The sequence below is a fragment of the Leptodactylus fuscus genome, chromosome 1, assembly GCF_031893055.1.
Source record: "Leptodactylus fuscus isolate aLepFus1 chromosome 1, aLepFus1.hap2, whole genome shotgun sequence".
Classification (NCBI taxonomy): domain Eukaryota; kingdom Metazoa; phylum Chordata; class Amphibia; order Anura; family Leptodactylidae; genus Leptodactylus; species Leptodactylus fuscus.
Genome location: NC_134265.1, coordinates 220,325,549 through 220,352,397, shown reverse-complemented (window position 1 = coordinate 220,352,397; position 26,849 = coordinate 220,325,549). Strand labels below are relative to the sequence as shown.

At 43.5% G+C, this 26,849-nt stretch overlaps 1 protein-coding gene across 1 annotated transcript in view; it reads right to left on the bottom strand.

Annotated features, from left to right (window-relative positions):
• The window catches only part of B4GALT1 (beta-1,4-galactosyltransferase 1), a 50,476-nt gene extending 24,650 nt beyond the window's left edge, over positions 1-25,826 (bottom strand). Inside the window, exons 1-2 of the mRNA XM_075283649.1 lie at positions 25,432-25,826; positions 5,331-5,566 (exon numbers count right to left, since the gene is read on the bottom strand). Of these exons, the coding sequence (XP_075139750.1) occupies positions 5,331-5,566; positions 25,432-25,726 (531 nt within the window). The 5' untranslated portion in view covers positions 25,727-25,826. The remainder of the gene's footprint in view (positions 1-5,330; positions 5,567-25,431) is intronic.
• Positions 25,827-26,849: the final 1,023 nt, after the last annotated feature.

The window sequence follows — 26,849 nt, the reverse complement described above, 5'->3', positions numbered from 1 at the left end:
TTTCAGTGAATGAATTCTGCGGAAGATGTGATAACAAAAGAAATGCAATATTGTTTCATAGTTGATTATTCAAAACATTTTAGAGCATTTTTTTTTTTTTTTTTTACTTTTCCATTAAAAATAAATGACCTGACTTTTCCCTTTTCTTTAACCTACCCCTCTTTTCGCCTTTTCCCTACCCTCCTCCCCGTCACTCTCTGCTGCTTCATCTGTGGTTTTTTTTCTTGTTTTTGTCCCTTTTTCTCCATATAGATGTCATCTGTCACTATTATTTGGGTTCCATTTTTGGTTTGAGTGATTTTGCTAACAAATATTATTCATTGTTACTCTGTTGTGTCAGAGTTTGTTGTTATCCCTTACCCCCATTTCCTTTAAGCCTTCTCCAACATCTCCAACCCTCTCAGTACCTCCCCTTCCCTCCACTGTTATGTTGTTGCATTGGCACCATTGTATGGTCTTCTGTTTTATTGTTTACTTCTGAAAAACCTAATAAATTTAAAGGGGCTCTATCATTGGGAAAACTCATTTTTAACTAAGCACATCCTTGCATAGCCTTTAGAAAGGCTATTCCACACATACCTTTTGTATGTAAATCACCGCAGTAGTTCATGAATGAGCCCGTTTTTATTCATACGTTAATTAGCCTTCTCCGTGCACCCCAGAAGTCTCATGGAGCACTGTGTGCTGTGTGTATAGCACAGGCTGCTGCTGCTGACTCATCTCCCTGCTCTCATACATAGCACACAGCAGGGTGCATGCTGAGAACTTCCTGTGCTCGCTGGAGTCTAATTAGCATTTCATAGTAGGGGAGCCAGAAAATTTCATGCAATTCTCAATTCGGCAGATATACACAGTAGCTCTTGAAGCAAAATTTCCATAGATGGAGGGGTGGTAGATTTCCACAACCTAGGTATCACAGATCTAGAACCCATGAGTAGGAACCCAATTAGCTTACACAAGTTTCTGGATCTTGCGTGAAAGTTTGATAGTAGGAGAGCCAGACTCTCAAACTCCACTCCAGTGACTGCTTTGATTAGTCTACGTACCCCAGATCGGAAAGAGCAAAGAAGTGGGCAGTTCCATCAGACATGCAACATCGTACTCTGACATGAGCCAAATCTACAGAAGTGGTCTGAAGAGGATGGGAAAATTTCATGCAACACAGCAGAAACTCTTTACCAGCGGGGAAAGGAATTTAAAATTGGTCTCTTGCACTTTGCACGAGATGGAAGGCAGATCGCCAAATGCCTGGTGGAAATGAGGTCCATATCTCCCTCTCCCAGCCCTCCACATGTACTGCACCAGCTGGTCACTATCAGAGTCGAAGAACAGATGGCAGACCACAGAAATGGGATGGCGTGGCATCGAGGTGGAGGCGCAGAGTTTCTGAAATGGTGTGAGATCTGTGAAGGTTGCATGATCTTTTCTGAGAGGTATAGAGGTGATGTAGTTGGAGAAATTGCCAGTGTGCATGGAGCTTGCTGGTGTCTTGAAAGACGGGTTTTGTGTAAGGGAGGAGGGCAGACTGTGTCGTTGCCTCAGAGAACCAGAGGGGTGGACAGCCAGGACAATGAAAGAGAAAGGTTGAGTGAAGACCAGCGGGGAAGTCCAGGAATACTGTGATAAGAGTCAGCAGGTCATTGTTCAGAAGTAATCATAAACACTTTTTTATGCATGTCATTTTTGTAGATTTTTAGATAACCTTGAAATGTTGTGCGAATGAGGTTGTTGGTGTACTGGGAGAAGGCCAGGGCGAACTTACTTAGCCTGGAGCTGCAGACCTTGCAAGCACATTTTGACCCCTTGGGGAAGCAGCCCAAAAGTACCTTGAAGAACCAGGCCTCACATCCGACATGGCGCTTTATGTGGCAATAACTTTGAGACGCTTTAACTTATCAAAGTGATTTTGAGAATGGTTTTTCGTGACACGTACTTCGTGTCAGTCATAAACTTTGTTGGATAGGTTTTGTATTTGATTATGAAAAAAGAGAAAATTTGGAAGAAAAATGCCATTTTCAAACTTGCATGCCTTTCAAAGAGCATCATACTACAAATTACTTTATAAATGTAATTTACCATATCTCTGCTTTAGGTTGCATTCAAACTTTAATCACTTTCATTTTTTCTCAATATAATATTATAAGGCAGTCAAGCAGTAATTTTCAAGAATATTTCCAAAACACATTTTTCAAGGAACCAGTTCAGTTCTGAACTGACTTCGAAAGGCCTCTCTAATAGTAACCCCCATAAATCACCCCATTCTCAAAACTGCACTCCTGAAAAAATTCAAAACAGTAATTAAGGAAGTTTCTTAACCCTTTCAGCATTTCACAGCAGTTACAGCAAAATGGAGGTCAAATTTACACTTTTAAATTCCTGTCACTAATATATTCATTTAGCTCTAGAATTTATATATTCATAAGGGGTTAAAAAGAAAAAAAAATGTCAATAATCTGTTATACAATTTTTCCCAAGCATGAAATTATCCCACCTGAGGATGTAAACTGAGGTATGGAAACACAGTAGGAAAGAACGGAAGGAGCACTATTGGGATTTTAGAGGGCAGATTTTGCTGAAATCTGTTTCTGGCACCATGTTGCATTTGCAGAGCCCCTGAAGTGTCATTACAGTGGCACCCCTCCCCCCTTCCAAAATGATGTTCAATGGGAGTAAGGTCTGTTCTTTGACTGAGCCATATGTTTAGGGTCATTGTCTTGCTGAAGGTGAATTTCCTTCCTTGTCTCTTTTGCAGCCTCCAACAGCTTTTCTTCCAGGATTGCCATATGCTCCATCTTCCCATCAACTATGACCAGCTTCCCTGTCTCAGCTGAAGAAAAGCCTCCCCTCAGCATGATGCTGACATCACCATGCTTCATAGTGGAGATGGTGTCATCCTGGTGATAAGCAGTGTTATTTTTACGCCATACATAGTGCTTTGTATTCAGGCCGAAAAGTTTGGTCTCATGTGACCAGAGCAGCTTCTTTCACATGTTTGCTGTGTCCCCTATATGGCTTGCGGCAAACTGCAAACAGAACTTCTTATGTCTTTCTTTCAACAATGTTTTTCTTCTTGCGATTCTTCCATAAAGGTCAGATTTGTGGAGTATTTGAGTTATAGTTGTTCTGTGGACAGATACTTCCATCTGAGCTGTGGATTTCTGCAACTCCTCCAGAGTGACCATGGGCATCTTGGCTGCTTCTCTAACCAGTGCTCTCCTTGCTCAATCTATCAGTTTAGGTGGACGGCCATGTCTTGGTAGGTTTGCAGTTGTACAATACTTTTTCGATTTTTTAGATGTTGGATTGAACTGTAATGTTCAAAGCTTGGGATATGTTTTTATAACCCAACCCCGCTTTAAACTTCTCCACAACTTTATCTCTGACTTGTCTGGTGAGTTCCTTGGTCTTCATGATGCTGTTGGTTCACTAATGTTCTCTAAGGCCTTGTTCACATCGGCATTGGTATTCCGTTCAGGGACGTCCGCATTGGGACCCACCCGAACAGAATACCAATGCAATTTGCATTGCAAATGCGAACCTTGCAAATGCGTTCGGTAGTCCGTTTGGGTGGGTCCCCATACGGATTACCAAATGCAAATGTGAACAAGGGGTAACAAACCACTGAGGCCTTCACAGAACTGGTGTATTTATACTAAGACTAAGTTACACGCACCTGGACTCTATTGGACTCTGAAGACAATTGATTGCACAGGATTTTATTTAGGGGTATCAGAGTACAGGGAGCTGAATTCTTTTGCATGACATTTTCCATGTAGGTAAAATAGGGGCAGAAAGTCTACAAAATCAGGAAAATTCTGCAAAATCAAAATGAAAAAATGTGATGTGTTTCTGCCACTGTTTTTTTTTTTTTCAGCACCTTATTCTTAAGTAGTTTTTCTCATGTGTTTGAGATGTGTTTCAGGGCTCTTTGGATCATTGAAATCAAATATTATCCACGAGTTTAACTTAAAAACATAAAATGAATTTTTTAAGACACTTAAATCCTATTAATTCTGAACACGGTATATATGCAGGCCTAATCTGTTGCCTGCAATTCTGATTATTTACACTTGATTGGTGGGCATAGGCTGACTCCCTGAATAATCAATCCTGAGGCAGGAACATATCTGGATGCCAGGCTGCCAAATGGACATCACCGCAGTGTCTAAAGGGTTAACACCCACAATCGGATGATGTCTCTAACTGCATTGTTACTCAACAGGTGACCTGCACTTAAACAGCACTTCCAGGTGTTGAGTGATGTCACAAAGCCCAAGCGCAGACAGAGGGCTGGGCTTCATCTTTAGCACAGTGGCTCTACACGGCCTGTATATGGGCTTTAGGAGCACGTAATGAGCGAGTCACTGAAGCGCAAAGCAAAGATTACATGTCCTTAAAGCCCATTACAGCTAACGTGCATATTTTTAAAAGTTGTGTTTTCTCAATAACGGAGCCTTTGACAGATGGAGCAAATACATCTTTAGAAAGCACATGCAATAAAAGGCATCTGCCATGAATACTAACTGTGAGACTTTCTATTTGTAGGTTACCAGTAGGGTTGAGCGATCGGGATTGGAAAAGAACGGATTCCAATCAGCGATCGAGTAAATTTCACGATCAGAATTTCGTTCCCGATCTTTTCCAGTGGGATCGAGGTCAGAGTTATCTCAAGATCGGCTCAACCCTAAAAGTGACTTTTCCCACAGAGAAGCATTGATTAGGGTTGAGGATCAGGATTGGAAAAGATCGGAATCCGATCGGCGATCGAGCAAATTTCACGATCGTGATCGGCTGGAAAATGATGGAAATTGGATTTTAAAAATCGATCTTAAAATCTCAAGATCGGCTCAACCCTAGTTACCAGCAAACCCCACTCACAAAGGTTGATTGACAGATGGTGTGTACACACACAGAAATGGGGAAATTTGTCAAAACAAAAAGGAGAAGATTTATTAAGACTAGAATTTCAAACATCAGTCAAAATCCATTGGGCACCAGGGAAAAGATGTGTGTCAGTAAGAAGAATATGAATTAATTAGGTGCATCGCATGCACTCCATGCACCGGAAACTCAATACTACACTAATAAGAGCTGGTGTACATTTGCACTATAACTTATGCCAACTTCTGGCGTAAACTGTACAAAATCTGCTAGGCTGTTGGAGACCAAAATTCCCTTGCATGCCCTCTTGAGATCTTTAGCATGTATTTTATGCACGATGAAGAAGTAACACCAACAGGCCGTATTGTTCATTACTTCTTTTTAATCCAAGGATAATATAGGATTTGCCAGGTTGATACAACGAAGATAAACAACATTAAAAGACCTACCTGATTTATGACATAGACACCATAGTCGAGTTGCTGCCTCTGCAAAATGGGATGCAGGTAATGAAGCCAGTACTTGAGATGTTCATCACGTTTTCGAAATGGTATAATAAGGGCTACTTTCTGCAGTGCCTTGCAGTCCTTTGGTTTGTATCGACCACCTTCCATTACATTTGGGTTGGTCCTCCTCACTTGTTCTAGATCCACCGATACTGAAAACTCTATCCTTAATGGGCCCACTAAAATGCAAAACCACATTTGTAACTTACAATTGTAATTTACTTTTCCCTATAAATTCAAATATGTAAGAGGCAAAAAAAAAAAAAAAAAAAATCACTTAACTCACTTAGGGACACAGCCTAAAAGTCCCTTAAGGACCAGGACTTTTTTTTTTTTTTTTTTTTTTAACTGTCAGGTGTCACTTTACAAGCATTTGGGAAGCTCGTTAACTCTTTAAAGAGGACCTTTCATGGGTTTGGGCACAGGCAGTTTTATATACTGCTCGAAAGCTGACGCGTATTATCAGGAGGGGAGGAGGCGTTCCTCCCCGCTCGCACAGAACAGCGCTATAGGCGCTGCTGTGAAGAAGGACGTTCCTGATAGACTGTCAGGAATGCCCTTCTGACTGTGAAGAGCTACGGTACCGATAGCTCTTCACCCGGTACACAGATCGGGAAAGGCGACAGTGCGCTAAATTCAGCGCACTGTCGGCTTTCCAGCAGTGTATAAAACTGCCTGTGCCCAATCTGATGAAAGGTCCTCTTTAAGCATTTCACAGTAATGAAAACAATATGAAGGTGAAATTTAGACATTTCATTTTATTTTCAATAATACATGCATTTATCCCTAAAATTACCACATTCACAAGGAGTTAAAGGAGAAAATGCATCTCACAGTTTATTATACAATTTCTCCCGAGCACAAATACCCCACATGTGGGTGTAAACTGATGTTTATGCACACGGCAGTGCACGGAGCAGAAGAAGAGACACTTGAAAAGTAGATTAACAGATTTTGATGGAAGAGTTTTCAGGTGCCATGTGTCATTTGCTGAGCCCCTAGAGCACCAATACAATGGAAACCTCCCAAAAGTGACCCCATTGTGGAAACTACACCCCTCACATGGTTTATCAAGTGGTATAGTGAGACTTTTGACCCCACAGCTGTTTCACAGATTTTATTAACATTGGGACATGGAAATGAAAAATTAGTGTTTTAATACAAGTGTTCATTTTCACAAGTTGATAAAGTAGAAAAAGCTCCACAAGGTTTGTTACACAATTTCTCCTGAACACAGGAATGCCACAAATGTGGTAATAAACTGCTGTATGGGTGCATGGTAGGGCTCAGAATGGAAAGATTTTTAATTGCCATGTCACATTTGCAAAGCCCCTAAAGAACCAATACAATGGACACCCCCCAAAAGTGACCCCATTTTAGAAACTACACCCCTCCAGGAATTTCTCAAGGGGTATTATCTTTCTGAGCCTAATGGTGCTTCCCAAAAATTAATGTACAAAATCAAAATGGACTTTTATAGAAAAAAAATGCCATTTCAGTGCCCAATATGTTGTGCTCACTTTGCGTTATCAGAAATGCAGGCCTAAAATTATTATGTGGAATAACCTGGGTACATAAAAGTTGTATATGTGGATGTAAACTGATACATGGGCACACAGCAAGAAGTCGGACATGCCAGACTTTGTGTATGGTTAAAAAAAAAAAAAAAGTTTCGCTGCGGAGACCACAAAACGCTCACAGGCGCTCACGGGCGGACACCTTGCAAACACAGTCAAATGAATGGGTTTGAAAAGTGACTGCCGGTTTCCGTCTTCTGTCCAGTTTCTCGAGCAGAAGACAGAAACCTAAAAGTGGAGACCGGGGCGCAGATGTGAACCCGCCTGAACTTGCTTAACACCGGTGGCATAGGCAAATCTAGTAAATCTTATGCATGTTGCTGGGTCATGATTAAACACCACATGAATGATAATCGTGTGCCACACAAGCCTCCAAGGTCCCATTCCCTGCTCTCAGTGATCCTGGGCCGAAAAACCGAAAGATATAGGTCCTGTTCTGAGTTTTGTTCACTGTTGCATAGAAGGATTTGTATATGTGATCATAGAAACTAATGGTCAGCGTGCTAGCTGTGAAAAACAAAGCACATGGTTTTATACATGTAGTCCAAGATTGGGTTTACACTTTTTTTTTTTTTAAATGAAAAACTGCAAGCAGTTTTTATCTGATGTTTTTAGCCTAGCACATTACTATGTGTTTCACAAGTATGATAATATTCATTAACTTGAAAACCTGTGGATTACTGGATTAAATGCCATTTACAACTGGAATTAAAAACTGCATACATTTCTATAGTGGGAAAAAAAGCACAGCACATCTAGCCTAAGGGTAAGTTCAGACTGGGTTTTTTGGTCAGGATTTTGAGGCCGAATCCGCCTCAAAATCCTGACCAAAAAGACAGCTCCCATTGAAATCAATGGGAGCCGGTCAAAAAGCGAGATGCTCATTCAGGCTGATTTGCCGCGCGATTTGGCCTGAAGACACGTCCTCCTCCCGACTAGGCCAATTCATTGGGCCTAATCTGGAGGAGAGTGCTACCCATTTTTTGGTCCACCTCAGGTTCCGTACCAAAAAACCACGTGTGAACTTACTCTAACATTGCAGAAAAAGTGCAAGACATCTTTGTGGATTCAAGAATTGCAGACTGAAGAAAAAGCATAGTACTATATCAACGTTAGACAATGGAAAATTAGCTTATGGTTTGTAAGTAGCATCAGATTTTAGGACGCAATAAAGTAAATGAATCTGGTACAAAACTGTCAGAAAAAAGAAAATAAGCTATTACAAAAAAACCTGGATTTATTTAGCATGTAAAAATGTTAATATTTTACGATCCTTTTTGGTGATAATTCCTTCCAATTTATTCCTATCATACAAAAGAGACAAGTACTTCCTGTTCACATGAACGTAGCAAACGCACTCATTTCCTGAGTGAAAAGAGGAAGTGAGGGTGGAGAAGACTGTTCTGACACAATGTTCTCTTTGAATTTATTTTTCAGTTCACAAAACAGTTACTCTATTTTACTAAGGCTAAGGCCCAACGTAGCGGAAACGCAGCTTTTTTGTTGCAGATTTTGTTGCTGTTTTTGAGCCAAAGTCAGTAGTGGATTAATCAAAAAGTAGAAGTGTAAGAATTTCCTACTAGAGATGAGCGAGTAGTATTCGATCGAATACCTCACCGCCATAGGTTTTTGTCTAAGTGGCCGAACACCAAGAGGTTACGCGCATCGAATATTCGATGCGTTTAAACCCCTTGGTGTTCAGCCTCTTACACGGAAACCTAAGATGTGGAGGTATTCCATCAAATACTACTCGCTCATTTCTATTTACTACATGTTTCCCATTCCTTTTGCAGCCACTCTTGGCTTTGGCTCAAAAAAAAAACGCAACAAAATCTGCAACAAAGAAAGCTGCGATTCTGCCACGTGCGGCCTTAGCCTAAGGGCCGGGTCCCCAAGGGCTGTAGACGCCGCGGGAAAAATTGTGGCGTTTTACAGTATCTGCAAAGTATCTTGCGAATCCCATGCCCACTTTGTGTTAATATCCACAGCATGAACACGCTGATATTTCCAAAACCGATGCAATTTTGGAAATCGCTGCATGTTAATTATATCTATGGAAATGCCGGCGGCTTTCCCGTAGATGTAATGGGTCCAGAAAGTTTGGAGGAAAACTCTGAACTTTCTGTTCAAAGCGCTGCGGAAAGAACCACAATGCGTTCCCGCCGCAATTATTCCTGCAGTGCTTTAGCACGGCCTTTTCCGGCTTGTGGTGCCTTAGCCTAAAGAAGTTATCTGGGCAGTTAAATTTCCCTTCTTTACTCTGGCAGATTCATCATGGTGGATCTGACATGCTTATGATCCCCCAATCACCTGATCAGAACAATCGCCCCACCCAAGAACCAACCCTACCCTTTTCTCCTGATTTCACAGGGAGTCATTGACCAGTGTCATTGTGGGTGGATGGGGGACTAATGGAAAATCGTGATCCTCATTGTGATATGGGGAATTTTTTTTTTTTTTTTTTATGGGGTGAAAGTAGAAGAAACACTGCATTTGAACAACTTTCTTACAGGCTTAATTTTTATTGCATTCACTGTGCAGCCAAAATACACATTACCTGTATTCTGTGGCTCAGTACAATTTGTGTTACATTTTAACACTTTAAAAACAAATAAAATTCTCAGTCACCATATTTTGACCATATTTTCAGGGCTGCATAACAAGTCTATTTTACAAGGTTATAGATAGATAGATAGATAGATAGATAGATAGATAGATAGATAGATAGATAGATAGACAGACAGACATACCATTTTGGGAATGTGATGTTTAGATTGCTTTTTTATGGGAAGCAAAAAAAAAAAAAAAGTGAAAAACCGTTGGTTCAGCTCTTTTGATTTTTTTTTCCCACTACAGCATATAGTCAAATAGTTTTAAAATGTGTCCGAAAATGCCCATGTGTTAACATAGTTTGTTTTTATATCTGATCTAGGGAAAAGGTAGCACTGAAAATCACATATGAAAAAAAATCTGATGTCATAGTTCTGACTTCCTTATTTTTTTTTTTACATTTCCGTATACAGAGCTGGTGTTTGCTTTTATTTCAAATGTTTGGGGGAGGCAAATTGTTGAAAAAAAAAATGGTTTGGTGATTACTGTTTGTCAGGTCAGTGTTAGGTTATGGCATTTGCCATCCCAGCCCATTTATTGTCTAGAATACAAGAGCATGTTTATATACTCTTGGTGTGGTATTTTGCTGAGCTTCAATATTGCTTGAACATTGTTTTTACACTTTGGGGTTTGTAATGTCATTTGAACCTTTGCACATGCACTTTTCTGTACTTTACACAGATATTTGGGCGTAATGCACACATTGTATGTGCTTGATATTTGGGTCAGACATTTTTTCTATAACAACTTTGATGTATGTATATAAAATTAGTACTGGGTTGAACAAATCAAAGTTTGAATATTGGTTATTTATTAATGTGTGGTATGATACAATGAAATGTTGTTTGATCCACTACCGTATAATCTGCATTATTTACTATTTATCCTTCTGAGCTGCAGTCGACTGGGGGTTTCTGTTTACCATCTAGCTGACTTATTGTACTTCCTTTGTGTGGTAATAGTACTCTCTGTCTGTTTGTCCAATTATTACGTATATGATCGAGTATAAGGGAGCGTTCACACTACTGTCCGTGTCCGACAGCTAGAATCGGACACTAGCTGTGTCTGTGACATTTTGCATTGATTTAAATGGATATCGGGTGCGTTCTTTTACAGTCCGCGCCTGTCCTTAACTGTCCGTTCCCAAAGATGTCCGAGTTTTCAAGCGGACAGTAAAAACCTACATACTGGGGATACAATTCCTAGTAATGTCAGGCATTTGGGGTTATTAACTTAGTTTCAGTAACTCCATGTGCCTCACATTAATAACAGTTAACCCCATCATGTCCCTCATATTAAATCCTGTGTGCCCCATATAAGGGTTTCTAATATGTGAGACATATGAAGGTAATAATAAAGTGCCTTAATAATGTTTAATGTAATAATTATTACCTCCATGTCTCTCACATATCAGTAACCCTTATGTGAGGCACACAGGGGGTTAATGTGAGGGACATGATGGGGTTAACTGCTATTACTAGGAGGCACATGGAGTTACTAAAGTAATACACATGACCAGACTTTATCTGCAATGGTGGATAAAATTATGGACTATTACATTTCAATGGGTCTGTACACATAAGTGCTGTCGCTTTTGCGGCTGTGTGTCCGGGCCAAATTGAAGAACTGCAACTTATGGAGCAGGTCCTATATGTGTCCTATACGTGTCCTATATGTGTCTGCATTTGCAGCCCTATCAATTCATTTTTAATGTAAAGATCGGTGATTAGTTAATGTAATTTTATTGGTATTGTAAGCCGATGGCTGGTCAGGTAATGGAGGGGGTGTACATCTCACCCAGACTAGTAAGGTGGGTGAGATGAGAAAACTCCAGGAATGTTTGTTCTCAGTAGACAACTTTCGTCTGCTGAGCATTTTGGTAAATGCTCAGTACTGGGCTGGATTTTTAAGAATGACAGGTAGTTTGGTAGTGGGACCTGTCATTCCACCCGCCTCCAATCCACATTTTGGGGATGTTCCAGCAGTGACTCAGCTGCAGAGAGTCTGCTCATCAAGGGAGCTTAAAGGGATTTACCATTAAACTACTTTTTTTTTCTAAATACCACGTTGGAATAGCCTTAAAAAAGGCTATTTGTCTTCTACCTTTAGACGTGGTCTCCGCCGCGCTGTTCCGTAGAAATACCGGTTTTAACCGGTATGCAAATGAGCTCTCCACAGCAGCAGCAATGAGGGCGGGCCCCAGGGCTGAAACACCAATGAGCGCGTCCCCATTGCTGCCCAGAGCTCTTTCCTGCGCCACCTTCTTCTGCAGCAACTCCGCCTCTTCTGGCTTCTCTTGCTCTTGTAGTTCTATACAGGAGCATAGAGAGGCTACCCAAAAATGGCCGCTGGCCGGCTCCTGTATAGAACTACAAGAGCAAGACAAGCCAGAAGAGGCGGAGTTGCTGCAGAAGAAGGTGGCGCAGGAAAGAGCTCTGGGCAGCAATGGGGACACGCTCATCGGTGTTTCAGCCCTGGGGCCCGCCCTCATTGCTGCTGCTGTGGAGAGCTCATTTGCATACCAGTTAAAACCGGTATTTCTACGGAACGGCGCGGCAGAGACCACGTCTAAAGGTAGGACATGAATAGTCTTTCTTAAGGCTATTCCGACGTGTTCATTAGAAAAAAAGGTAGTTTAATGGTAGAATCCCTTTAAGAAGCCAGCTCCAGCAGCAGACTTTGGGCAGAGTTTGGCTGGAGAGCCAAAGAAAGAGGTCATATTTTTGGAGCTGTGTCCTGAGTGATTCTACTGGCTTTTGGATTTCTGTTATTCTAGGTGAGGTAACCTATTCTATGTTTAGTTAGAGCCTAACCGGGCAGGTATTTATTTTTGTATTGTTTCCTTTTGTTGCTGCACTACCTTTTTGAGTGAAAAATAAACTCTGCCTTTGTTTTGGACTAAAGAAACTGGACTTGTGTGTCTATGCCACCCCACCTAGCAACCCCAGACCCTGACAGTATCTATGTTAATTTTTGAAATTTTCCAGTAGCTGCTGCATTTTCCCCCCTAGGCTTATACTCCAGTCAATAAGTTTTTCCAGTTTTTTGTGCTAACATATATACAGTATATGTAAAATTATTGGATTAACTAATAAACTTTGTGATATTTTTCTACATTGAGTGTTACCTTTTCTTTGGTTTTTCAGGATTGCGTGTTGGTAAGTTTTTTTCTTCACCCTCATCCTCTAGACCAGGGGTCTCAAACTCAACTCAGCATGTGGGCCGCAGAGCAAGATCCCAGCCAGTCAGCGGGCCGCACCGCGGCAAATTTAGCTCCACCCACTTTTATGTTGACTCCGCCCATTCATTTTTCATGTGCCCCCACACTGTATAATCCTCCTACAGTCACCTGTAAACTATATGTCCCCCCTCCATCTTTCCCAGTTACATATACACCCTTCATCTGCCCCCAGATTCATGTCCCTCCATCTCTGCCCCCAGATTCATGTCCCCCCATCTCTGCCCCCAGATTCATGTCCCCCCATCTCTGCCCCCAGATTCATGTCCCTCCATCTCTGCCCCCAGATTCATGTCCCTCCATCTCTGCCCCCAGATTCATGTCCCCTCCATCTCTGCCCCCAGATTCATGTCCCCTCCATCTCTGCCCCCAGATTCATGTCCCCTCCATATCTGCCCCCAGATTCATGTCCCCTCCATCTCTGCCCCCAGATTCATGTCCCCTGCATCTCTGCCCCCAGATTCATGTCCCTCCATCTCTTCCCCCAGATTCATGTCCCCTCCATCTCTGCCCCCAGATTCATGTCCCCTCCATCTCTGCCCCCAGATTCATGTCCCCTCCATCTCTGCCCCCAGATTCATGTCCCCTCCATCTCTGCCCCCAGATTCATGTCCCCTCCATCTCTGCCCCCAGATTCATGTCCCCTCCATCTCTGCCCCCAGATTCATGTCCCCTCCATCTCTGCCCCCAGATTCATGTCCCCTCCATCTCTGCCCCCAGATTCATGTCCCCTCCATCTCTGCCCCCAGATTCATGTCCCCTCCTTCTCTGCCCCCAGATTCATGTCCCCTCCATCTCTGCCCCCAGATTCATGTCCCCTCCATCTCTGCCCCCAGATTCATGTCCCCTCCATCTCTGCCCCCAGATTCATGTCCCCTCCATCTCTGCCCCCAGATTCATGTCCCTCCATTTCTGCCCCAGTGTCATGCCATTCTCCCCCCTCCCTTTGTCTGCCCCCAGTGTCATGAGCCCCTTCATTCCACCTCAATGTTTAAAGAGGACCTTTCACCATTTTGCCCACAGGCAGTTCTATATACTGCCGGAAAGCTGACAGTGCGCTGAGTTCAGCACACTGTCGGTTTTCCCGATGTGGGCCCAGTGTGAAGAGCTTACGGTCCGGTACCGTAGCTCTTCTATGGTCAGAAGGGCGTTTCTGACACTCAGCCAGAGACGTCCTTCTTAACAGGGAGGGAGGGGGGAGTTCCTCCCGGCTCTCACAGCACAGCGCGATTGGCTGTGCTGTGAAGAAGGACGTCTCTGGCTAACTGTCAGAAACGCCCTTCTGACCATAGAAGAGCTACGGTACCGGACCGTAAGCTCTTCACACTGGGCCCACATCGGGAAAGCCGACAGTGTGCTGAACTCAGAGCACTACCAGCTTTCCGGCAGTATATAGAACTGCATGTGGGCAAAATGGTGAAAGGTCCTCTTTAACACACAAAAAACACTTATACTCACCATCCAAAGCTCCCCCGCCGCGCTCTGCAGTTTCACTAATAGACCTGTAGGCGCGATGTGATGATGTGACGTCATCACATCGCGCCTATACGTCCACTAGCCGGAACGTAGCGGCTAGTGGATATAATCATCTCGCAATGTATTCAACTCGGATCCGGCGTCCCTAGGCTTGTGCGGGCCGCACAAAATTGTTCGGGGCGCCGCATGCGGCCCGCGGGCCGCGAGTTTGAGACCCCTGCTCTAGACAATTAAAAGTTATACATTTTTGTAGATATATAATAAAAAAAAATTCAACATTTCTACAGTCTGGCTCTCAAAATCTGTCATGATTTTCTTGGGAGGCAAAGCAGGCAAGAGAGATCAGATTACATGTTGCTCACATGTGGAGGGGGAAGAACAGGTTCATGGACATAGTGCTGCAGGAAATAGTACATTCAATCACATCCCAAGTACTTTATTCATACCAATAATCCTCATTATTTCTCTATAATGTCCCTATGCTAAGTGGTTTAACCAACAGCGTCTACTATTTTCTCCATGGGCTATTTGACACATGATAACAGCTAGTCTCCACTGACTAGGTGAGGGACAGCTGAGAATTATAGACACTAGGCCGCCAGTTTTCACCTTTACATAGACAGAATATACAGTACTTCTAATTTTCCCATCAGTTGACACAAAGTGGTTTCTGAGGTTACTTGTGTAGATCGCAGAGCCCGGAAATATCTGCTTTCACTTACTGTTTAAGTTTCATCCACTATGCATCTGCAAGTCCCATCACTAATAAATGTAGATTTTTGTTTTTAAAGTTTTAATCATTTAACATCTCCACTGACAGCAAAGGCTGGGCTAAATTAACTCTTTAATGACTTGGGTGCTTTGAGCTTTTATAACTAATTTTGGAATATCGCTTTCTAAATGAATGTGAGGTGGCTAAACAAATGTGGTGCTCAAATGTCAATGTCCCAAGGCAATAGTGTTACTTATATGGACTTGCTGTAATGATAAAACAAAGGATGCCAATTACTAATCAGGGTAGTTTAGAAATTAGCTCATACCAGTCAAATCCATGCGTCGGCACTTTTTAGGTTGCTTTCCTCTCATCAGTGCAACGTAAGGTTACTAAATGTCTGGCTGAGAGGTCTTAGATTCAGCTCAAGGCGGGGGGCTATACGGTTTAATAAATTAAATTAATTAGACGCAGTGTATGGGGACATTTTTTTAGGCAAAGCTCCATAGGGAACAATATGCAAAGCAGCTTATACCAGCCAACCTATACACCACTTTAGCCCCCCAATGAGCGCAGTTTAAGGCACAACATCTAGCCACCCAGTAACCGTATTCTGTAGCAATAAGGGACAGGCGGACACATTGGCTTTAGAAAGGTGTCTTTGATATAGCTGGAGTCAAGTCATTTGAATACTTTCTGCATGGTACACATTCCCCCACCAGTCAGGACTGTGAGGAAAGGTTTCTAAACAAAATGCCATTAAGGGATCTATCCCTCATACCAATCAATGACCTAAGAAAGGACCAGCAAGACATTGCTCAAGAGTTAAAAGGAAAAAGGAAACTTAATGACTCATACATTACAGTACATCAGGGAGAGGTTCTTAAGTGAGGAAGGATGAAACAGCCCACCAACTTTATTCCAAAAACGAGGAGTCAGCAGTCTATATCCAAAAGCAGCTCCCAAGGAGATCGCACAAAAAGTAGCTTTTCATTGCAATATTGTTTCAATCAAATTACAGAAGGAACTGGATTGTGGTAGAATATCTGGTCCTTTTTATTTTCTACCATTTGATAATTTCACTTATCTTCCTTGGGTATAGTTCCTAAAAAAGAAGCGGATGACTTCAGGCTCATACACCATTTGTCACAGCCAAAGTGGACATTGCTGAATGACATGGTGGGTCAATCTGAGGCATCCGTTAATTCCGCATCTTTTGAAGATATATTAGCATTATTGAGATTGTTCGGGCAAGGAGCTATGCTTGCAGAGGTGGATATTAAATCAGCATTCAGGCTTCTCCCTGTCCACCCTAAGGCTAGTTCACACAGCAAAAAAAGTTTTCCTCCGTGTGGTTTTTTGTCGCGGCATCCCACACCTGATTAGGTCAGAATGAATGGGCCTCAACAGGAGCATGTCTCGAACCTCAGCAAGTTAGGACTTTTTTTCTGCAAGTCAATGGGAGCCATATTGATGCGGAATCCGCCTGCAAAAAACTTCATATCCTTATGGTATGAACATATCCTTATAGTTTTAATTCACTTGGTTTTCACTTAGTTTTCAATTTAATAAGGAATTCTATTTTGACAAATGTTTACCTATGGGATTTTCGTTTTCTTGTCATTATTTCGAGGCATTTTCCTGTTTTTTTTACATTGGGTTATTGAGTATGAGGAGAACAGTGGTAAAGTTCTTCACTATTTAGATGATTTTTTTTGTTTATTGGTAAGGGCGATTATGATAGTTTTAGATTAATGTTGAATAAGTTTTTAGAAATTTCTGTTATTCGGTATTTCCCTAGCAGTAGAGAAGACTGTTTTATCCCTGTAGATCTTTACAGCTCCTAGGTATGGTTATTGTTTCAGACAAAATGAAATTTAGATTATATAAAGAGAGCTTTAGACAAAATTAGATGCCTTTTAGTTCTAATGTTAGCTAAGGGCTCGTTCACATCTGCGCCCGGGGTCTCCGTTTTGTAGGTTTCTGTTTCCTGCACAAAACTGGGCAGCAGAGGGAAACCTGTCTTTTTTTCAAACCCTTTCACTTGAATGGGTTTGAAAAGTGTCCGGCGTGAGCGCCGGTGAGCGTTTTACGTTCGCCACGGTGAAAGGTTTTTTTTGGTTTTTTTTTAACTGGACACAGAGTCGGACATGCAGGACTTTGTGTCCGGTTTAAAAAAAAAACGGTTTTGCCGCGGAGAGCATAAAACGCTCACCGGTGCTCACGGACGGACACTGTCTGACAGGTTTCCGTATTCTGCTGGCAGAAGACGGAAACCTGATACGGAGACCCGAATGCTGGTGTGAACCCAGCGTCAACAACAAAACCACATAGAAATAGGTGCAGTCATTACTACCCCGTTTTTAGAGTTTTTTCTAAGAGATTATATTTTGCAACCAAGGGCTTAAAATCACCTGGCACTCATATTAGATTGAGTAGAACTTTTAAAGCAGATTTAAGCCTCTGGTTACAATTCTTATCTAAATCTAACGCTTTCACCTGCCGGCAGTCAGATTTGATTTCATCAGCATTCTTCAATTTATATATTGATGCTGCTGCTAGCATTGATATGGAGCCTATTTTAAAGGGGTATTCCCACGTCGCATACTCACCAGTCTTCGTTGCTGTAAAATCTTCTGTCTTCCTGCTTTGTTGAGTCATTGGTGGGCGGGGTTACATATGCAAAGCCAGCGGCGAGATGCCGCTGGCCCTGCGTGTGCGCTCACAGATGGTGAGACCAGTCTAGCCTTCACAATGCCAATACAGACCCGGCATCCGCTGTAATAGAGAGGCGGATCCCGGGGAGGGTTAGACGCCGGCACAGGTGTCTGAGACATCGCTACGCTCCTGCCCTGCATGAAGCCAGCAGCGGCAGGAGCGATGCTGCTACTCCGCTCCTCCGCCCCCCCCCCCCCTCCGGAATAGCAGCATCGCTCCTGCCGCTGCTGGCTTCATGCAGGGCAGGAGCGTAACGATGTTGCAGGCACATGTGCCGGCGCCTAACCCTCCCCGGCATCCGCCTATTACAGCGATTGCCGGGTCTGTATTGGCGGCCCCTTCCCCCCAAAGGGTAAACTATCCCCCCCCCAGGCTCGCTCCCGTGCACTTAGCCCCTCCTCCCTCCCCCCTGAGAGCAGGCAGATACATCACTTGACTTTTGACCAGATAAGTCAAGGGATGTGTCAACAAAGAAATGAATAGAGTAATATAGTGGACAAACAAAGCAGTTTTGCTGAAGCAATGTATTTAGGAAAAGTCTTACATCCACATTAACAAGCAGTATAGATAGGATCCTTGTGATGGGACAACCCCTTTAATGGTGAGAAATGGCCCCAGTCATGGGTTGACAATGGAATTAATAAAAATATTGTTATTTTAGAATCATTCCCCATAGTAGTTTCTGTGGTTATCTCGGGAAGATTATTTGCTGGAAAGAGAATCCTTTTGCACACTGACAACAAAGGGGTAGTAGTTGCAATTAATACCCTTTCATCAAAATCTGATTTAGTAGTTAATTTATTGAGATATTTAGTGCTAGGCTGTCTGAATTATAATATCTGGTTGAAAGCCTGTTACTTTGAAGGAAGGACTAACACCACTGCTGATGATTATCTCGTTTCCAGTCAGAGAAGTTTCGAGAACTGGCACCAGAGGCGGCAGTGGAAGGTATTGTGTATCCGCAGCACTTATGGGACAGAACATGGATGGAATTTCACAGTATGTTAAACATTAGCTCCGAAAACACGGGCTGACTATATGGAGCTGGTTATTATTTTACAATTCTTTTCATGTTGATTGTTTAAATATTGATCCATCTCTTGGCTATCAACAGGAATCTCTCATTCTTCAATTTCTAAAACTGTCAGGGATTTCATTTTTTTCTCCGTTTAGGTGGAGGTGGATCATTTCTTAGTTTTTATCTTGGTAAAAAATATGCAAATCTATTCTCCAGGATGTAATCTTGTTAAGCAAGTCTGGAAAGGTTACAAGAGATGGTATCAGTGTAGATAGTATACCGATTTGTTAAAAAGGTTATGGTATGTATTAGATCAGGTTTGTGTAGTTTTAAGCTGGGTTTGTTTAGAAAGGCTTTTGTGCTAGACTTTTTCAGTGTGTTACGGATTAGTGAATGTACGCAGGAGTAAAAATTGTGTTTCTGGTTTGTAAGTTAAAGGGGTTGTCCCATCACAAGGATCCTATCTATACTGCTTGTTAATGTGAATGTAAGACTTTTCCTAAATACATTGCTTCAGCAAAACTGCTGTGTTTGTCCACTATATCACTTTATTCATTTTTTCTTATCTGGTCATAAGTCAAGTGATGTATCAGCCTGCTCTCAGGGGGGAGGGAGGAGGAGCTAAGTGCACGGGAGCGAGCCTGGGGGGGGGGGGGTGTGTAGTTTACCCTTTGGGGGGGGGGGGGGAAGGGGCCGCCAATACAGACCCGGCATCCGCTGTAACAGAGAGGCGGATGCCGGGTCTGTATTCGCATTGTGAAGGCTAGACTGGTCTATGAGCGTGCACACAGGGCCAGCGCATCTTGCCGCTGGCTTTGCATATGTAACTCCGCCCACCAATTACGCAACAAAGCCGGAAGAAAGAAGAATTTACAGCAACGAAGACTGATGAGTATGCGACGTGGGAATACCCCTTTAATGATATCAGCTTAATCCTTTGTCTGTTTATCTAAGGAAGTCTAAAGGTTCTGTGTTTTATCTATACCCTTTAGATAATTCTGCTATATGTCCTTATGTTTTTAAGGGGGCTCTATCAGCAAAATTATGCTGTATGAGCCCCACATATGTGTGAATAGCCTTTAAAAAGGCTATTCAGGCACCGCTAATGTTATTTTACCCCCCCCCCCGTTTTAAAATAAAACTATGAAAGCATATATGTAAATCATACCTATCTCTTCTTCTTTCGGTGATGCCCTCCAGTCCTGGATCTTCCCCAGTTTCGTCGTCGTCTTCTTCCGGCGGTTCAAGTCAGATTGGTTCAAATCCGGCGCGTGCGCACTGCCATTGAGAAAAATGGCGCCGGAGCGTGCGCAGTAGCTCCGGAGGGAGCGCTACTGCGCACGCACCGAATTTCAACTAATCGGATTTGAATCACCGGAAGAAGAGGACGATAAAGCCAGGCAAGAGCCAGGATCGGACGGCGTCGCCGAAAGAAGAAGAAAGAAGAGGTAGGCATGCCAGAAGATGACGTTGGACTGTGGATCACTGCCAAGCATGCACAATAAGTATACTTTACATATACGTTTTTATGGTTTTATTTTAAAACGGGGGAGGGGTTAAAATAACATTAGCGGTGCCTGAATAGCCTTTTTAAAGGCTAGTCACGCATATGTGGGGCTCATACAGCACAATTTTGCTGATAGAGCCCCTTTAATGTAGTTCACAGTATTCGTCCATAGACGAGCATTATCAGGAGCGGGAGGGGGCATTCCTCCCGGCTCCACAGCACAGCACGATTGGCTGTGCTGTGAAGAAGGACGTCTCTGACTGAGTGTCAGAAACGCCCTTCTGACCATAGAAGAGCTACGGTACCGGACCGTAAGCTCTTCACACCGGGCACAGATCGGGAAAGCCGACAGTGCGCTGAACTCAGCGTACTGTCAGCTTTCCGGCAGTATATAACACTGCATGTGCCCAGATATAGTGAAAGGTCCTCTTTAAGTACCGTATATGCTCGAGTATAAGCCGACCCGAATATAAAGTCTGGTCACGTGCTTTATTCATTTACCATATTTTTCAGACTATAAAACTCACCACACCATAAGACTCACCTAGGTTTTAGAGGAGAAAAAAATTTGAAGCAAAAAAATATGGTAATACTATATGTGAGCTGTAATTTTGCAACAGCTGCAAAATCACATTGACAGGTGGCTCTGCAGCTGCACGGAGATGCATAGGGCTTCCATTTTTTGCAGGGCCAGGATGGGTTCACGCTGCAGAGACACCCTGTCCTCAAAGCCCAGGGCCAGCACCATTGCAGGAAGCCAGCAGCAGCAGGAGTGGGGCGATGCATTCATACTATAAGAAGCACCCCCAATTTTCTGCACAAATTTGGGTGAAAAGTGGGTCTTTTAGTAGGAAAAATATGGTAAAAAATTTTTTAAACATACTTTTCTTCATGTCTCACTAGGGGACCTGAACCGATGACATACAATCCAGATGTATTGCATAGGCTGACTTGTTCTCATCGCAGCAGCATTAGTCAGGCATTGAGGGTCCTTGCAGCCAAGGGTCACTGGCAGACCACAAGCTGCTGGAAAAGCTGCTGGAAAACAAACAAACAAACAAAAAAAACATATCGATACCCTCTGATCTCACTGTGGGAAGGTTGAGGTTATCAATGGGGGAATTATTGCAATGGAACATTTAAGGGGTTAAAACCACCTATCAGAGCCAAGTACTCTGATCGGGAGTACTGGAGCAGAGCTGTAACTCACAGCTAACACCAACTCCTGCAGCCGCCTGCTCAGACTTAAAGGGGTATTCCCACGTCGCATACTCACCAGTCTTCACTGCTGTAAAATCTTCTTTCTTCCTGGTTTCTTGCGTCATTTGGTGGGCGGGGTTTCATATGCAACCTGCTGTTTAGCTCCGCCCCAAATTATCATGTAGCTCCGCCCACCGCATAGCATGATCCTATGCGGCGGCTGAAGGGCCTGTGATGTCATCAAAGGTCCTCAAACAACACTATATGCACAATATTGGACTATGAAGTACAGGCAGCAGCAACTCCATTCTGTGTTACATACAGAGACTGCCTGTCTCTGCCATAATGAACACAATTGAATTAGCTAGCCTGATAACTGGGAGAACAGAAGACGAGTTCAGAAATGAAAGCAGCTCCTCTCCCCTATCTGAGAGCAGGAAGCTAGGTCACGTGGTGTAGACACAGGAATAGCCAGATACACAGGCTCGCTCCCTGCACTTAGCCCCTCCTCCCTCCCCCCTGAGAGCAGCAGATACATCACTTGACTTGAGCAGATAAGTCAGGGCTGTGGCCACAATGAATTGAATAAAGTAAGATAGTGGGCAAACAAAGCAGTTTTGCTGAAGCAGTGTATTTAGGAAAAGTCTTACATCCACATTAACAAGCAGTATAGATAGGATCCTTGTGATGGGACAACCCCTTTAATACCCTTGAAAAAAAAATCCTTTGAAAGTTTTTTGTCACTATATTGTGATACCTTAAACTTATTTATATTTCCATGTATGGAGCTGTGTGAGGTTTTTTTTTAGGTTTTTGGGTTTTTTTGGTCAGACAAAATGTAGTTTTCACTGATACCATTTTGTGAAATTGTGACATTTGGATGACTTTTCATTGAAATCTTTTTTTGGTAAAGAAACATAGTGATTGGGCCAATTTTGATGATTTTCTCCACTAAGGTGTTTACCTTATAATATACATACTCTGACATTTCATATTAGGATGCCTATAGCATTAGTATATTTTTATTTTGGCATGTAATATAGGTAAAAGTGGTGGTCAAATTTTCATGGTTTATGGTAAAAAAAATCAAGCCTGGGAGTGCCAAGAAGCTGCCATGACAACCAAACAGCACCCCACTATCTGGCTACGCAGAAGCCATTTGGTACAGTACAGGAAAATGAAAGTCTGCCTATGTACATAAGTTTTTAGGCTTATCATTTGCCTGGAAATCAATCGTTCACACAGACAACTTTCGACTACCCCAAACACATGGGGTTTTACATACCGTTAGAAAGCAGACAATGCACTGAATTGAGTGCACTGTCGGCTTTCCCGGTATATGCCCTGATGATGGAGAGATCGGTGACAAAACTATATACATCGATGCAATAGTTTGTGTTTTCTGTATTGCAGTCTATGGGAGATTTGCAATGGTACCGAGGGAATTTTTTTTTTCTTTTATGTTGGATGTCAGGAAGAGGTTAAATATGGCACCTGCTTAGGAGTTATACAGGGTTCACAATCAATAGGTCTCCACTGTTTCACACAGTGAAGACCCAGTAGCAACGCCCAGTGCCACCAAATGGATTGAGATCTCCACACCACAGAGCATCCTCCTGGGGTACCAACTGTTTCTTAAAGAGGACCTTTCATCAGATTGGGCACAGGCAGTTCTATATACTGCTGGAAAGCTGACAGTGCGCTGAGTTCAGCGCACTGTTGGCTTTCCCGATCTGTGCCCTGGGTAAAGCGCTATCAGTCCCGGTACTGTAGCGCTTTACAGTCAGAAGGGCGTTCCACTGTGTGAACGGGGAGGAACGCCCCCTCCCCTCCTGATAATACTCGTCTATGGACGAGCTGTGTGAGCAGAGGGAGGGGGCGTTCCTCCCCGCTCACACTGTACAGCGCGATAGGCGCTGCTGGGCAGAAGGGCATCCCTAGCTAACTGTCAGAAACGCCCTTCTGACTGTAAAGCCCTACGGTACTGGGACCGATAGCGCTTTACCCGGGGCACAGATCGGGAAAGCCGACAGTGCGCTGAATTCAGCGCACTGTCAGCTTTCCAGCAGTATATAGAACTGCCTGTGCCCAATCTGATGAAAGGTCCTCTTTAAAACAGTCAGACGCAGTGTGTGATAGGTCAGGGGATTTTACAATATATTGAAATAGATTAGTGAAGGATAGTTCTCAAGTTCTCTGAAGTATTCAAAATGAAATCATCTTTACAGGGAACTAACTTATTTGGTTCATTTTTCTGGCAAAGGTCAAAGTTCATCAAACTAACGTGGAGTCCACCTGAAAACAAAAACAGAAAAACCTGCCTTCCATTCATTTCAATGAGCAGATTTTTGTCAGTTATAGTGAAAAAAAAGCGACATGACCCATTTTCTCGCAGATTCAGCATCGTAAAACCCATTGTAATCAATGGGAGGTTGGGAAAAAAAAAAGATTTTTTTTATGCAGTTTTCGATGCTTTTTTTTTTTTTTTTTGCAAGAAAACACATCATCAGCCACTAGCATTTTTTGAAATGAAGTTTCCAGGTCCATACAATGTGCTGGAACAAAAAACAAAAACAAAACAAGAACAACATTTCCTAATTCCAGATTTTTTTCAGCATGTAAAAACTCTGTAAGCATACCCAATGCTAGTGTTTTTTTTTTTTTTTTTTACACTAGAGAGACTCCAACGCAGATGTGAACGTAGGAGGCGGAAGGGGTATGAGTGGCAAAAGCGGTACTCTAGGGAGCTGAAGGCCTGCCCCTACTGAACCAATGGTCTTATTTGCATAAGGTTGTTTTTCTCCAAATCTACAAAAGTGACATACATAACAAAGGTATGTTGTGTATCATTGTAATGTACTTGGTACACATATAGTGGAAGGGGTGATTTACCAAATCTCTTTTCTTATTCTGAATCTTTTTCTTTTGATGGAGAAAGCGGACGTGATTAGAGATGAGCGAGTACTCTTTGGATCAGCCGATCCGAACAGCACGCACGCATTGAAATGAATGGACGGCGTCAAAGCGGAAGTACCAGGTGCTTCCATTCATTTCAATGCGTGTGTGCTGTTCGGATCGGCTGATCCGAACAGTACTCGCTCATCTCTAGACGTGATCTATCTGGAGTAACATTTTCTGCTGCATAATTTTTAATAAAAGGCGCTACCATACTCCACCACAAGGAAAGTGTTAAAACCCGAAATATATATTGGACAGCGACGGGATCACATTCTCATGTGGAGGTAAATTTGGATAAGATGTACTACACATTGCACACAAATTATGGTAGGTTCACATCTGCTCTGTCTGTTCTGTTCAATCAGAGGACCAGAACAATGGAAACACTGTCCACTAAAATATCGGCCACCACGGTGCCCGGTGGACTTAATTAACTACAATGGGATCTGTCGGGTGGCTGTTCTTTTAAACTAAAACTACTGCAAAAGTTGGATTTGCAGCACTTTTATCCTACCATTTTTGATGGTCACCGCGATGGAATCCCAAAGCAGAGACTCTGACAGAGATGTGAGGCCAGGCACACACAACAAGAAAGATGCAAATACATTTCCTTCAGTGATCAATGTATCTGCAGCTGTTCTTTAGTGTGGACCAACGTGGCATACAGTTATACACTTGTATCATCTAGCCAGATGTTTCGGAGGAGTTTTGTAGGATTTCGTGTCCAGTGGCAGATTACAGTAAAACTAGAGAAGGAATTCTTCTGCCTATGGGGTTAGGGTTATGCTTGGAGCCAGCTCTTGCACATATGCCCTTTAGTGTATATAGTACACAGATGGAGCAAGGACAGCCCATGAACAGACAGTAAAACAAGTTTCTCCATGTTCCCTGGTATTCGCACACCAGGGGTCGTGCAGTAGGCGGCGCTAGGCGATGCCAGGACTGTTAGCAAGGGCTAATGAGCGGACACAGGGTCCAGACACAGCGCAAGATGTAAGCACGTGACCCCAACAAGGCACACAACACTTACCTAGGAGGGGAGAGGTGGTCGGGCAGTCTGCTAGCTCCACCACGGCTTGGGTAGTGCTGGGGGGCTCCTGCGTGGCAGTGGCCAGGACAGCACCGAGGGGGCCAATAGACGAGTTGGTTTTCTGCCGATATAACCGGCGTTCGGTATAGTAAGTCGTCTCCCCACCGAAGACATAATAGAGCAGCGTAACACTGAGGTGAAGGGCGCAGAAGAGCACCAAGAACTTGCAGGCTTTCTGTAGAGAGGCGCCGGGCAGCACGGCAGCAGAGCCCTGTAATAGCGGTTCTTTCATCATGCCGAGCCCGCTGAGGAGACAAGGCAAGCACACACTGTCCTCGGCGCCTCAGCAACTTCCTCACTTGGCACACAGACGATGTGCGGTCTCATCCGCGACTCTGAAGCCGCGGCCACTGCGTACAGCGGAACGGGCTAGAGAGCAACTCCATGTGACGTCAGCGAGCTCAGGGTGTCAGCAGGAGGAGGGGGCTGTGAGGAAGGGCAGGTCTGTGCAGAGACCCTAAGCATCTAGGCTTACAGCCCGCCCATGTGCACAACCGCTGACACGTTGCTTGTGCCTCAGACTCTCCCTGGATCTTCGTAGGGTCCTTGTCCTTAACCCGACCAAAGAAGGGGGATAGAAGTTTCATCCAATGACAATTTATCCCCAGCTTTATTATTATCATTATTAACCCAATGACGTCATAGTGACTAATGGGGACGTATGGGTGGAGATGGAAAAGTTACCAGCTTCAAAGTAAAATACATGAACTATGTTTATTATAAGTACTGTGTAATTAGTGTGTGTAGTCCGTATTTTTCGGACTATAAGATGCACTTTTTCTCCCCCAAATTTTGGGGGAAAATAAGGATGCGTCTTATAGTCCGAATGGGGGGGGGCGGAGGAGCGGAATAGCAGCATCGCTCCTGCCGCTGCTGGCTTCCTGCAGGGCAGGAGTGTAGCAATGCCGTAGGCCCCAGCACCTGTGCCGGTGTCTAACCTTCCCCGGCATTTCTATTACAGCAGGTCCTGGGTCTGTATTGGCGGCCGCTCTGCTGCAGAGTGGCTGCCATAGCATCCGGGCTTCCGCTATACGTGCATTCTAATTGCGGGCATAAAAACGGAACCCCCTCTTCCCCCCAGAGTATAAAATCCCCCCCCCAGGGGCCAGTCCCCACTGGCCCCATACCTGTAAAGTTGCAGGCCGGCTCCTGAATGGCGATATCGCAGGAGCCGACCTGTTCTGGAGACAGCCGGGAGCCTACTGAAGGCTCCCAGCCCTGTCATTGCTATATTACCATTGCGGCTAGTCTATGACCTTCCGCAATAGAAATATACAGAATGAAATAGATTTGTATTGCCGTCTATGGGACTTGCAATCAAATGACTGCAGGTTCAAGCCCCCAGGGGGGGGGGACCA